This window comes from Pseudophryne corroboree, chromosome 6, assembly GCF_028390025.1.
Source record: "Pseudophryne corroboree isolate aPseCor3 chromosome 6, aPseCor3.hap2, whole genome shotgun sequence".
In the NCBI taxonomy this organism is placed as follows: Eukaryota; Metazoa; Chordata; class Amphibia; order Anura; family Myobatrachidae; genus Pseudophryne; species Pseudophryne corroboree.
The window spans coordinates 282,102,698-282,115,026 of record NC_086449.1 but is presented as its reverse complement, the minus strand read 5'-3'; the positions used below and the strand labels follow the sequence as shown (position 1 = coordinate 282,115,026).

General features: G+C 39.4%; 1 protein-coding gene and 1 pseudogene across 1 annotated transcript in view; both read right to left on the bottom strand.

The window, feature by feature from the left end:
- Positions 1-516: 516 nt before the first annotated feature.
- SCG3 (secretogranin III) overlaps positions 517-12,329 on the bottom strand; it is a 78,534-nt gene continuing 66,721 nt past the window's right edge. The window contains exons 10-12 of the mRNA XM_063926085.1: positions 10,006-10,125; positions 7,306-7,386; positions 517-4,298 (exon numbers count right to left, since the gene is read on the bottom strand). Of these exons, the coding sequence (XP_063782155.1) occupies positions 4,180-4,298; positions 7,306-7,386; positions 10,006-10,125 (320 nt within the window). The 3' untranslated portion in view covers positions 517-4,179. The remainder of the gene's footprint in view (positions 4,299-7,305; positions 7,387-10,005; positions 10,126-12,329) is intronic.
- LOC134935194 (elongation factor 1-alpha, somatic form-like) lies at positions 5,402-6,800 on the bottom strand (annotated as a pseudogene).

The following is a 12,329-nucleotide window of genomic DNA, read 5'->3' as shown; positions in this document are numbered from 1 at the left end:
ACTTAGGACGTTAGAGAAATAGGATTTTAATTTCCTACTGGTAAATCCTTTTCTCGTAGTCTGTAGAGAATACTGAGCGCCTGCCCAGTGCTTGGTTTCTTCCTGCACTGTTACTTGGTTAAGTATTGTTGGTTCAGTGGTTGCTGTTCCTGGTTTAAAATTTGGTTAGCTTGGCTTTCCTCTAGTTTGTGTGTGCTGGTTCGGAATCTCACCACTATCCTTTTATAGCCTTCTCCCAAAGTATGTCCGTCTCCTCGGGCACAGTTTCCTAGACTGAGTCTGGTAGGAGGGGCATCGAGGGAGGAGCCAGCCCACACTATCAACTTCTTAAAGTGCCCATGGCTCCTAGCGGACCCGTCTATACCCCATGGTACTAATGTGGACCCCAGTATCCTCTACGGACTACGAGAAAAGGATTTACCGGTAGGTAATTAAAATCCTGTTTTCAATTCTGCCGGGTATTATGCCTTGAACAATTAAAGGAAATGGAAAAAAAAAAAAACACAAGAAAGCAGATACATTTCACTAAGGCAGTTTTTATATAAAAATTTCTATTGACTACTATAAATTCACTATTTAACCTCTGCACAAAATGATCCAATGTGTAGTATAGGTTGACATATACAGGTTGAGCATCCATTATCCAAAAGGCTTGGGACCAGAAGTATTTTGGATATCGGATTTTTACGTATTTTGGAATAATTCCATACCATAATAAGATATCATGGTGATAGGATCCAAGTCTAATCACAGAATGCATTTATGTTTCATATACTGTACACCTTTTTTTAGCCAATATTTTGAATAACTTTGTGCATTAAACAAAGTTTGTGTACATACACACAATTCATTTAATGTCAAATACACCTTATACACACAGCCGGAAGGTCATTTTAGCCAATATTTTGAATAACTGTGTGCATTAAACAAAGTTTGTATACATACACACATTTCATTTATGTTTCAAATACATCTTATACACACAGCCTGAAGGTCATTTAATACAATATTTTTAATAACTTTGTATATTAAACAAAGTTTGTGTACAATGAGACATCATAAAACAAAGGTTTCACTATCTCAGTCCTACTCAAAAATTTCCGTATTTCGGAATATTTAGATATGGGATACTCAACCTGTACTGTAATTGGAGTTGATGTACATTATACACCTCGTATGTATTTCACATAAATAATTCCACACTGCTTATTTTACCTTTTTTAATAGAAATTACAAGAATGCAAAGGGTAACATCAAACAACACGGCTATAATTAAAATTTGAGTAGATAAAGAGCTTAATGTTTTACAGAAGAATCCTTCGTGAAAAGTGCAGTTTTCAACACAATGTATGATGAACAATGGTTTGGCTTTTATCTTATTGCAAACTACCAATCTCTTCTCCTAGATTTACACAAAGAAATCTACTTCTGCATAGATCTAAATCGATGTCCTACTGCATGGCACAGAGACGATAATCATGAGACAATGTGAAGCTACTAATAATAGCATCATTATTTGTAAAGCCTCATTTTGAGTATAGAGCAGTGGTTTTCAAACTGTGTGCCAAGGCACCCTGGGGTGCTGCAAAGCTCTTGCAGGGGTGCCTCAGTTTAGTCGTCCAGAACTGAATTAAATTATGGTCAAAGTGATTGGCAAAACCAGTGCTAGTGTCTGCCAATCATAAAACGTGGACAATCAGAAGTACAACTGTACCCCACCACATAACTGACCCTAAGGGTGACAGGTAGGCACAATTTACTTATTATCAGATTTTTTTTTCCAAATATATCAATAATAAGCTTTTATGCTAGGAATGTGGTGAAAGCAATGCTGCTACTCAAGAGCACTGTGATTCAAGAAAGTTTGGGAACCACTGGTGTAGAGTATAAAATGATGTGTAATTTAGTAGCACAGGACTATTTTGCACCAATAATAACCAGAATTATCATGAGTGCATTCATATGCTGGGCATACACAGACAGATAAAATGGTTGTCAGACATTTTTATCTGACAGCCTCACACCCATCAAATATCATGGGCATACACTGTGAGATATCTCACAGTGTATGGCCACGATATCTGGGTTCATCCCCTGGGGAGGAGACATTTCCCGTTCCCCACCGGTGAAGGAACAGGGAAAAAATGTCTGTTGGTTGGCTGCGGCAGTGCATACAGTGCCCGATGCAGTCGACTTGCATCAGGCGGACATGCTGGACGATGCAGCATGTCCGATCAATCGATATCTGGTAGATCGCCTAGAAAATTGTATAGTTTATGCCCGCTATTGCCCATTAAAATGTACCAGCTACTTATTTATAATGGAGGCAGCCATTTTTATCAAACTAGTCTATTTTTCATTAGGAACTAATGATACCACTGAGGTATTGCTTGATCACCTCACAAAATGACTGCATCCATTCAGCTATAAGTAACAAGTACACTTTAACCTATATAACACTATATACAGCAATATGATAAATCACATGATACAGTGTAAGTGTTCTATTCTTGTCGCTATACTACCAATGTTTAGGAATTGTACAAGATGTCCTTCCAAAATGTGATAATGCCAACAGATGTCATGTAGCATAGTTACAGACCATGTACATATATTTCTTTTTATTTATTTGGAGCCACATGGTAATCCATTCATATCAGGACAGAGCCTCTTGGCTACACAGCTTTACAATTTCTGCTGTAGGATACTCAGATACTTTAGATTATATATCATGACTATATATTTGTCCCTGCCTTTATATTTTCTTTTGGTAATGATAACAAAAAGTGTTCCTGTCCATTTGAAAAACCTTTCTTACTACTCTTTCTGTTCTGCATCCATACTGTATAAGTCAATATGATTCAATTCAGAAATATAGGCTTAGATCAATGAAAGTGAGGTGTTCTAGCTTTACAGCCACTATGCTTATTAAAATGCAGGCTATTGTACCTCTGTTCTTTAAGTGGCTTTTTGTGAGGAAAACTGTGTCTTGTCTATAAACACAAACACATGGAATTGTCATAAAAGAGTACTGACCTATCAAATGGTCTTTTGACTACGAGTCAGACTTATGCAATGGGATATAACAGGTTTATTTACTGAAGTGCACAAGTCACCTGCACATAGTAGAGACAGTCATCTTGAAGGATAATTAATGCTTGTCTGTTCACTAGGAACGAATCACATCACCAAGCCTTGTCTTAATTACTGTAGCTTCCTCCCTCAACTGTCTATCTCCATTACATACATCCGAAATGCCACAGTAGGACTGATCTTACACTCTTACCACTACACATCTGCTGTACTGCTGGGAAAATTCCTCCACAGACTCTCCAGAATCCAATCCAAGTTACTCAATACTTCAATTTTGTCACTGGCACCTCCTCCCCATACACCACTCACCTTGTCCTTTTACTGTATGTCTGCCTCATATTTACACTTTGCCTTATCTCTGATTACCAACTCCTTCACACTGAAATACTTCTCGTGAGTTAACCCCCATTTATAGAAGACCCTACCCATCCACCCAGACTTTACCAATCAAACTCTCACGCTATACCCATCCGACATCACCTCATACTACTCCCTCTGGGTGTACTATCAGCTACTCTACCAATCTCCACTCTGATTCTCAGTAGACTGTAAGCCCCAATGAACAGGGCCCTCTCTCCGCCTCACATTTGTGCCTTCTCTATCACCATCCATGGATGTGTTCAGATTTTATTTATGATTTTTTTTATACCAACCGTCCGTCACTGGAGAGCTTTGCGGTACCTTACAAATGACGTGAATATGAGTCAGTTCAATGCCATATATTAATGAGGCACTGGTTCCTAGTTTAGTGATGGACTGCTGTGTCATGATCACCTGCTTAGCCAATAAAATTAGCTGTCTTCACTGTGTGGAAGTAACAGGTGCACTTTAAATCCATAAACTTTCTTCTAGCAAGTTGGAGCCACGTTCCCCTTGTCCCAATAATCAGGTTAGGGGGAAACCTGGTGCAACTGAAATAGTCCAAAAGGACCAGACTTTACGTTATTGTGAAAAAGTTTACGTCTTTAGTAAATTAACCTGCAGGTGTTTTCTAATGGTTCATTGAAAAAGTGAGGGTTCCAGATCATGGAGTTTAGTTTCTAAATCTAAAGCTTATTTCCAGTGGTAGTAAAGAGCATTTCTTCCTCACAGGCTGCTGTAGATCCGCTTTATTACATTGGCTTCTTCCTTATCGAGGATTCCTTTTTGTACGTATTCATCCGCCTGCTGGTCAATGAAGTCTCTCAGTTTTGAAAGATCATACTCTGGAAATATAAGGTTTCGTGATTATAAGTTACCTTTCCTGATTATCCTAGGAAATACAGAACTTGGTATATGGGTTATGAAGCATATGGTAGGTAAGCAATTTCTTCTAATATATGACTTGTATATTAACTGCACATAAACATGCTGAACACTAGTGGTTTTTAGCCTGTGAGCCCAAAATTTCCGTACCTCCTTGTTCAATAGATTTACAATATTTTAATCTGAGCTATTTTCACTGTGCCAGCAATGTCCACGGTGGGGTGAAGCACTTTCCACAGAAAGTGCTTCACTCGGGCTGTACAAACAGCCTGCCGAATGGCGGCGGCTAGCGATGATGCGGGAGCGTGCATTAACACTCACTGCTCATCACTAGCCCATACACACAGGATGAGTTTGAGCTCAAAGTAGCTCTAAATGCCAAAAGTGAGCTACTTTGAGCTCAAAATCGGCCAGTGTGTATGGGCCTTTACACTGCGTGGAGAATTTAAAGGCCAAGGAGCACTTGCTTTAAAAGAAATTCTAGAGCATCATATAACACTTCTTGATTTGTTGTTTTAATATTCTACTTCTAGAATTGTGCTAGCTGAAAATCTTTTACATGCAGTTTTATTCATAATAGTAGTAAAAGAGACAATAGCTCAGGGGTTCTCATCAGCTCCAATCTTCAAGTACCACCAACAGATCAGAATTTCAAAATCTATGTGGAATCAGGTGGGATAATTTTGACTCACCGAAATTAAAGTTGGCCGTTCACTGAATGGGTTAGCTCATGATATGACGGATCGGTGTGCTGATTGATTTATAATATTTTTTATAATGGTCTCAAATTTTATTTAGAATATTTTTTATAATGGTCTCATAGTTGATGACAAATTTTGGTCAAGTGGTTTCCACTTATAATTTACCGATTTAAAACACTAATAACTTAAAACTGCCAAAAACAAATGGACCACAAACATTCTTTTCCTTCTGAAGCTTTTACGGTGCATTCTATTACCCAATCTTTTACTATTAAACTGACTTGGTCAATTGAGACGAACACTTCTGAGACCATTCTTCCACCACTGGATAAGACTGTGGTAGTAATGTACATTAGAAATTATCATTTGTTTTTCAGGACCATCTGAGCAGATTTTGTAAATTTGCCAGTTCCTGCAGCCTTCTCTCAACTGCCTTGATAACACCAATGGCAACAGTCTGTCTCATGTTACACACAGCAAAGGTCCAAGGTAAGAATAGTCAGAGAAGCCAGGGACCATTTCAACAATGGCAACTTGTCCCCCCCCCCCCCAGTTTTTTACCATAATGTCGATCAATCTTTTTCTCGAACTCAGCAAATCTGCAACCTATGTGAGCAGTATGGCAATCCAGCACAGGGCCATACCCAGTACTAATCTTGCCTTGATGGTTCAGGATGATAACCTGTGCAATAAAGCCACCAGCTTCCAGAGGTGGGCATTCTTGCTATCATTCTTTATGTTGAAACCAACATTGTCACTGGTCATAGTCTCAGACAGAGATTCATGGTGCATTTCCACAGACTATACTGCAGTTGTTAACATTGACTAGGGCAAAAGTATCTAACATGCTTGGTTTCAGGACCCCAGTTTTCACATGACCTATTAGTTCTGTTCCAATTCCAGGTTCTGTTCCAGTACACCCAATCTTGAAGACATCCTGTTTAGGCAGATTGAGAGGCTTGTCAGCTTGGTGGAAAAATGCAATCAAGAGTATCAAGCATGAAATTAAGAGCTTCAAGCAGAGTAGTTCTACTTCCCTTTTCTACTTTACGGGTGATGCTCCATTCCTTGAACCAAAGCATCTTAGCACTGGGTTCAAGCTTGTTATTACCTCTCCAGTCAAAGATGGGTACGAAAGCAACTGGTTTGTAGCTAATCTTTTTGATGTAAGTGCTTACTTCCTTTAGAATTTCCTTATATCTCTTTTGACTGTATGGTGACACCAATGATAAGCTGCTTTACATTCGGAGTGCAGGCCAGAAGAATGGAGTTTGTCCATTCTTTGAGATATCAACTTCAAACTCATCGACACCAGCAGCAACATAAAGGACAACACAGTCAGCCTGAGAAGTATCAGTGATCATGTTCTTGATGAAGTCTCTGTGGCCCAGAGTGTAAATAATTGTGTATAGTATTTTCTGGTTACAATTCCAGAGGGAGATGTGACTAGTAATACCATGGTCACATTCAGCCTGAAGTTTGACCAAGACCCAAGCATTCTTGAAGGAGCTCTTTCCCATTTCAGGAGCTTCCTTCTTACATGTTCAATGGTTTGCTTGTCGACGTCACTGCATTTGTAGATAAGATATTCAGTTATTTGGACTTTCCGGAATCTCTGTGTCTAGTGACAACAATGTGATGTGTGTCTTTTTCGTTCCCATTGTGAATCTTTAGATGTTTGGTGATGGACACTTTATAATGCACTGCAAACCCGGTGAGGAAGCAAGCTAATTGTTTTACTCTATTTACCAGTGCTTCCATTCACTAAACAATCTATGGGCACAATATTAAATATATTGCATGAAATCGGCAAAATGATGGTCTGGACAACTCAACATGTTTCAAAATCGAACGGTCACAATTTTCTGCCATTTTCAGGATTGGGAAATTATCTTCATGTACAGAAACTGAACAATAATCATTCAGAACTGTCATACCTAGACTGGATTGGAATGATTATCATTCAGTGTATGGTCAGCTTACAGTAACTCAGCCATGCATGATTAAAGAATCCTGAAAACATGACCTATTGGTAGTACTTGAAGAAAAGAGTAGAGAACCCATACGATAGCCTTGACAGACTACGCTGATGTCATCATACCAAAATAAATAATACCTAAACAATGCAACTACTTTCATTAGGTAATAGAAAGGTCAATTTGTCCAATATTCCAAATCATGTAATGAGACTGCCGTAGGTCAGGGTGGACTGCCATCTTCTACAGCACAATTTTAGCTTTTCACTCAGTGATTCAATGTTTGTTACCTTCTTTATTTCCCTGTTTGTTGTGTGTTCTCAGCCACTCAATATTCTTTCTGATTGCTTCTAGATATGATTCAGCTTTCCCTGGAGGGAAAAAGCAGCGATCATTAATAATTGATGTCTGGGATAAAATGCAATGTGAGAAGGTTATACTATTTTCAGCATGCATTTAACAAAAACAATGTTCTTCCTCATCTTTACAACATAACAATTTCAAGAACTTTCATTTACAAGTTGCTTGCTGTGATTCATTTCTTCTATACAGTAATTGTGATGTTATCATAGTTGAGGATATTATAGGCACATTCTGGTAATCATTTTTGCTTTCTCAGCTATGTATAAATATAAGCTAATGGCTTTTGCTTGGCAGTGCAACAAAAACTTTTTAAGGATTAATAACCCAGTGTCAAATCCAGTACATACATGCAAGACCTCAGTTCCTAATTAAGTCTGCTGTAGCTCTGCCCAACATGGCCCGAACAGTTAAAAAAGCAAAAGTGCCCCCGGTCATTCCCTGCTGGGAATTTATTACTGAAAGAATAAAACTATACAGTAGATAAGTTTGTTATTTGGGTTACTGGGATTTTACATTTTGTTCATTAAATAGCAGCCAATTAAAGATGGAGGAAAAGTAAACTAATAAGTATTACATGTTAGGCAGTTACTTGTTTGTAAGCATTTCAAAACAGAAGAAAAATGTAATAACATATGAATGCCTATTCTAAGTTTATAACAAAGCTAGTCTTTGCCACTATCAGATTTAAGTATAATGTTATTAAGGATTGTCCATACTTTTCTAGTTCATTATTGTCACTTCCCCATATGTAGCAAAGATGAGGAAGGAGTTTTTTTTTCTGCAGAAGGTGACCTCAATGCAATGCCAGACAGAGCCAGGGCCTGCTCTGCCTAGAGGGCTGGTATCTGGGAAGTACCACTGACGCTGCCTAGCACAAAAATGAAGGATGTTTCTAAATGAGACCTCCTTATTCTACTTAACTCTGGGGTGGTCATGGATCTTATAAGGCACTACCACCCCACTGGGACAGTGCCTTTGCTCTCTCTTGTGTGCATGCGCCAACTTCCTGAATATCATTGGGAAGATGACACTGCAGATCTTATAAGCCGTCGTAACCCTTTGTCGTTTTCCCTCGGTTTTGGTATGTGAGGTGCAAGCAGGAGTGTCTGTCCCCTTCCCTCTCTGCAGTCAGGCATTCAGAGGCTTCACCTCCCAAATAGGAACTGACACTGCAAAGTATTATTTGGTTAGGGTCCCACGTGGTACCGTTTAATCTTAGAAATTATGAGCAATTGAGTGGATGTAACATGGTTTTCAATAGTAATTTAGAACGTTGTTTAGGAATAGCAGAAAATAGATCACTTCTAATAAATACACTAATCTTATTATTTTAAGGTTCCCTGTATACTTATTACTTATGTTCTCTTTAAATTACTTTTTGCTATTTATTAAGCGCTACTGTTTGCATCAGCTATCGCTAAGTATCACAAACGATAGCCCTCTCTGCCAATTGCTTCTCCATACTTTGCCAATCACTCTCACCAGGGGGGTAATTCAGAGTTGAACGCAGCATCAAATTTGTTAGCAATTGGGCAAAACCATGTGCACTGCAGGGGGGGCCAGATATAACATTTGCAGAGAGAGTTAGATTTGGGTGGGTTATTTTGTTTCTGTGCAGGGTAAATACTGGCTGCTTTATTTTTGCACAGCAATTTAGATTTCAGTTTGAACACACCCCACCCAAATCTAACTCTCTCTTCACATGTTATATCTGCCCCCCCCCCCCCCTTCCTGCAGTGCACATGGTTTTGCCCAACTGCTAACAAATGTTCTGCTGCGATCAACTCTGAATTACCCCCTATATCAGGATGTAATGTAGGAGAAGGCTTTATTGGTAACATACAGTATTTTTCCACCTTTCAAAAAAAAAAATTACATACATTTGTTTACATTTTTTAGTAATTAATTATTAATTTTAACTGTGTGGCCTGGTAATGCTGGGCCAGTATTGCTTTGTTCTGAAGTCTTACATTTCGACCCCTCCCCTCTAGAAATTCCGTGGCAGCAATGGAGCCTGGACAGCTTTCTGTATCAGTCATCCATATAGCTTTAGGGGAGCAAGCCAGGAGCATTTTTATTCTGGACAGGAGGGGCAGTGGGCTGTTGATTGCATAAGGGTGCTGAGAAAGCTTGCTCCAGGTTTGAAGGAAACTGTATTATGTCTATCAGATCCATGTAAATGGCAACTCTATTAATAAATACATTTTTCACTGAATCAGACAAAAAGGAGACCCACTAGTTACTGTCTCCTGATAGCAAAGCATAAGAATAAAAAAATACAGCCTGTATTTACAGCCATAGGCGTATTTATGATTTATAATGCTGTCAATCTGTCATCCGTATACCGTTAGTATGCCTCTGTTTACAACCCTATTATTCCTTTACATTTTAAATGAAGTACACCTTCATTTATAAGGCCTTTGCTGATTACAAGTTCAGTTTATCAGAGGACATGCACTAACAACGAGAAAAGGTGTATTTCTCTAATGTGGTCATTTCTCCAATATATAACAGACTTAAAAAAGAAATATGACACTCAAAGAAAGCTCTATCTATTCTGAGATAAAATGAATAAAACTGACTTTGGTGAAAAAAGATTACTTATGGTGAAATGAGCGCTCTCCTACCTTTGGGCTTCTCACTGTTTTCAGCTTCATTTGGCTCCTGAAGCTTTGTAGAATCCTTTATTTTTTCGTACTCCTTTTCCATAATGGCTGCAGCTTCCTTGGTGCTATCAGAGTCTCCATCTGTTTTGTCAGTTACATAGAAAAATGACAGAGCTTATCTTGAGGGACTATTGTCGACTAAATAATTCAGTTCTTGGCAAAGTATGCACTCTTTCCTCTAACCTTTGTCTTAGAATATTTAATTTAGTGCCAGAGAATATGGTAACGTAATACTCTATGTACCTAAGTTTACATCCGACTGCAGTGTCAAACAACTGCTCCCATGATCACACTGTCATCTCAAATATCTTCACTTCCTGAAACTTTTATGCCTGTGAATGTCTCTAGGACCCTTATGTGTTATGGTGCCCATACACTTGTGAGATATCTGGTACAACCGTTCGATTTCGACCGCTTCTGTGAGATAAATCGCAGGATTGTATGCACATTTTATGTACCATGCGACGCGATGTGCGGGCACGCCGGTCGAATCTCACATATCAAGATATTATGTGCTGCACTTAATATTTATCGCATCGCAGTGCAATTGCATGTGTTTTTAAAAACTGCGATGCGCGATGGGCAACCGCTGGGAGCGGCAACTCAGCGGTGACGTGCCCATCATGTGATTACAATGCGATCTATCGCATGATCACATGGTAATCACTTTGGCAGTTCCGGTGCAATATCATCACACCTGAACTGCCGATGCGATGCCCCGCGATGTCGCGTCGCGGGGCATCGCACAAGTGTATGGGGGACATTAGGCAACTGTATTCTACTTTCAGTTGTTCTCTGAAGGTCCCTAATGAAAAAACAACAACTATACAATTCCCATATTGGGACATCATCATTTACCATAGTCAAATATCTGAATTCTTATTGTACATCATCACTTGTCACAATCAAAAAAGTGTGTAAAGTAAATATAACATTTGATGTTTGCCATGATTAATGAGGGAGGAGTACTGAGGGCTGAGACGGAGTGTGACAAGGGATGAGTGATTGGTGCATAAGAGAAATGATAAGCTATGAATGAGAATAAGAAATGGTGTGATAAAACTTCACCACATTATGTTTCACTCATGAGTTTTCTTTTAAACAGAAGCAAACAGGGCATCAAAAGCAACTGCTGGCTGTTTTTGTTTCACTTTACTCAGAACAGGATAGAGGTTCCCAACGCAGTCCTCAAGGCACCCTAACATTCCAGGTTTTAAGGATATCCTTGCTTATGCACAGGTGACTTAATTAGTACCTTAGTCTGACTAAGGTACTAATTAAGTCACCTGTGCATAAGCAAGGATATCTTTAAAACCTGGAATGTTGGGGTGCCTTGAGGACGGCATTTGGGAACCACTGACTTATTTGATTAGTGCTTTCAAAACAACTCTTTCTCTTGGAACAGTCTTAGGCTGGTTATACAATAGTCGATATATTGTCTATTCTATCTAATGGACGATATATCGGCAGTGGATCAGTGGGTGTGTACACCCGATATGTCTGTGAACATTCTGTACACAGACCCTCGACTGCTCACATAGGAAGCCATACTTGGATGGAGGAACTGCACTTGCCATAGAGCTGGTGCGAGTTTTGATGGTGAGACCAATGGTGGTGTCTAAGGATGCAGCAATGGATATTGGGGGTAATTCCAAGTTGATTGCAGCAGGAAATTTGTTAGCAGTTGGGCAAAACCATGTGCACTGCAGGGGAGGCAGATATAACATGTGCAGAGAGAGTTAGATTTGGGTGGGTTATTTTGTTTCTGTGCAGGGTAAATACTGGCTGCTTTATTTTTACACTGCAAATTAGATTGCAGATTGAACTCACCACACCCAAATCTATCTCTCTCTGCACATGTTATATCTGCCTCCCCTGCAGTGCACATGGTTTTGCCCAACTGCTAACAAAAATCCTGCTGCGATCAACTCAGAATTACCCCCATTGCTGCGTGTATGGACACTGCAAGTGGGAGACTCAGTCCTTGCACATTCAGATGCACGCTGTACACAAGGGAATTACTTAATATCGGCATCCAACCAAAGTCGTAGACGGGAGACCGCCAATAGATGCAGCTGCAGGTGCTTCTGTGCCTATCTCTAAATTAGGCCCTTTGTACATCTCTGAATTAGGCCCTCTGTATGTGCCTGAATATATTCACCACATGTACAAATAGGGGAACATGAACTGTCTGCCTGCCAGAGAAATTGGGATTACTCATTACATTACTGCCTGGTGCCCGTACACTTCGGATAAAAATTGCTACTGATGTCCTGTATATCCAC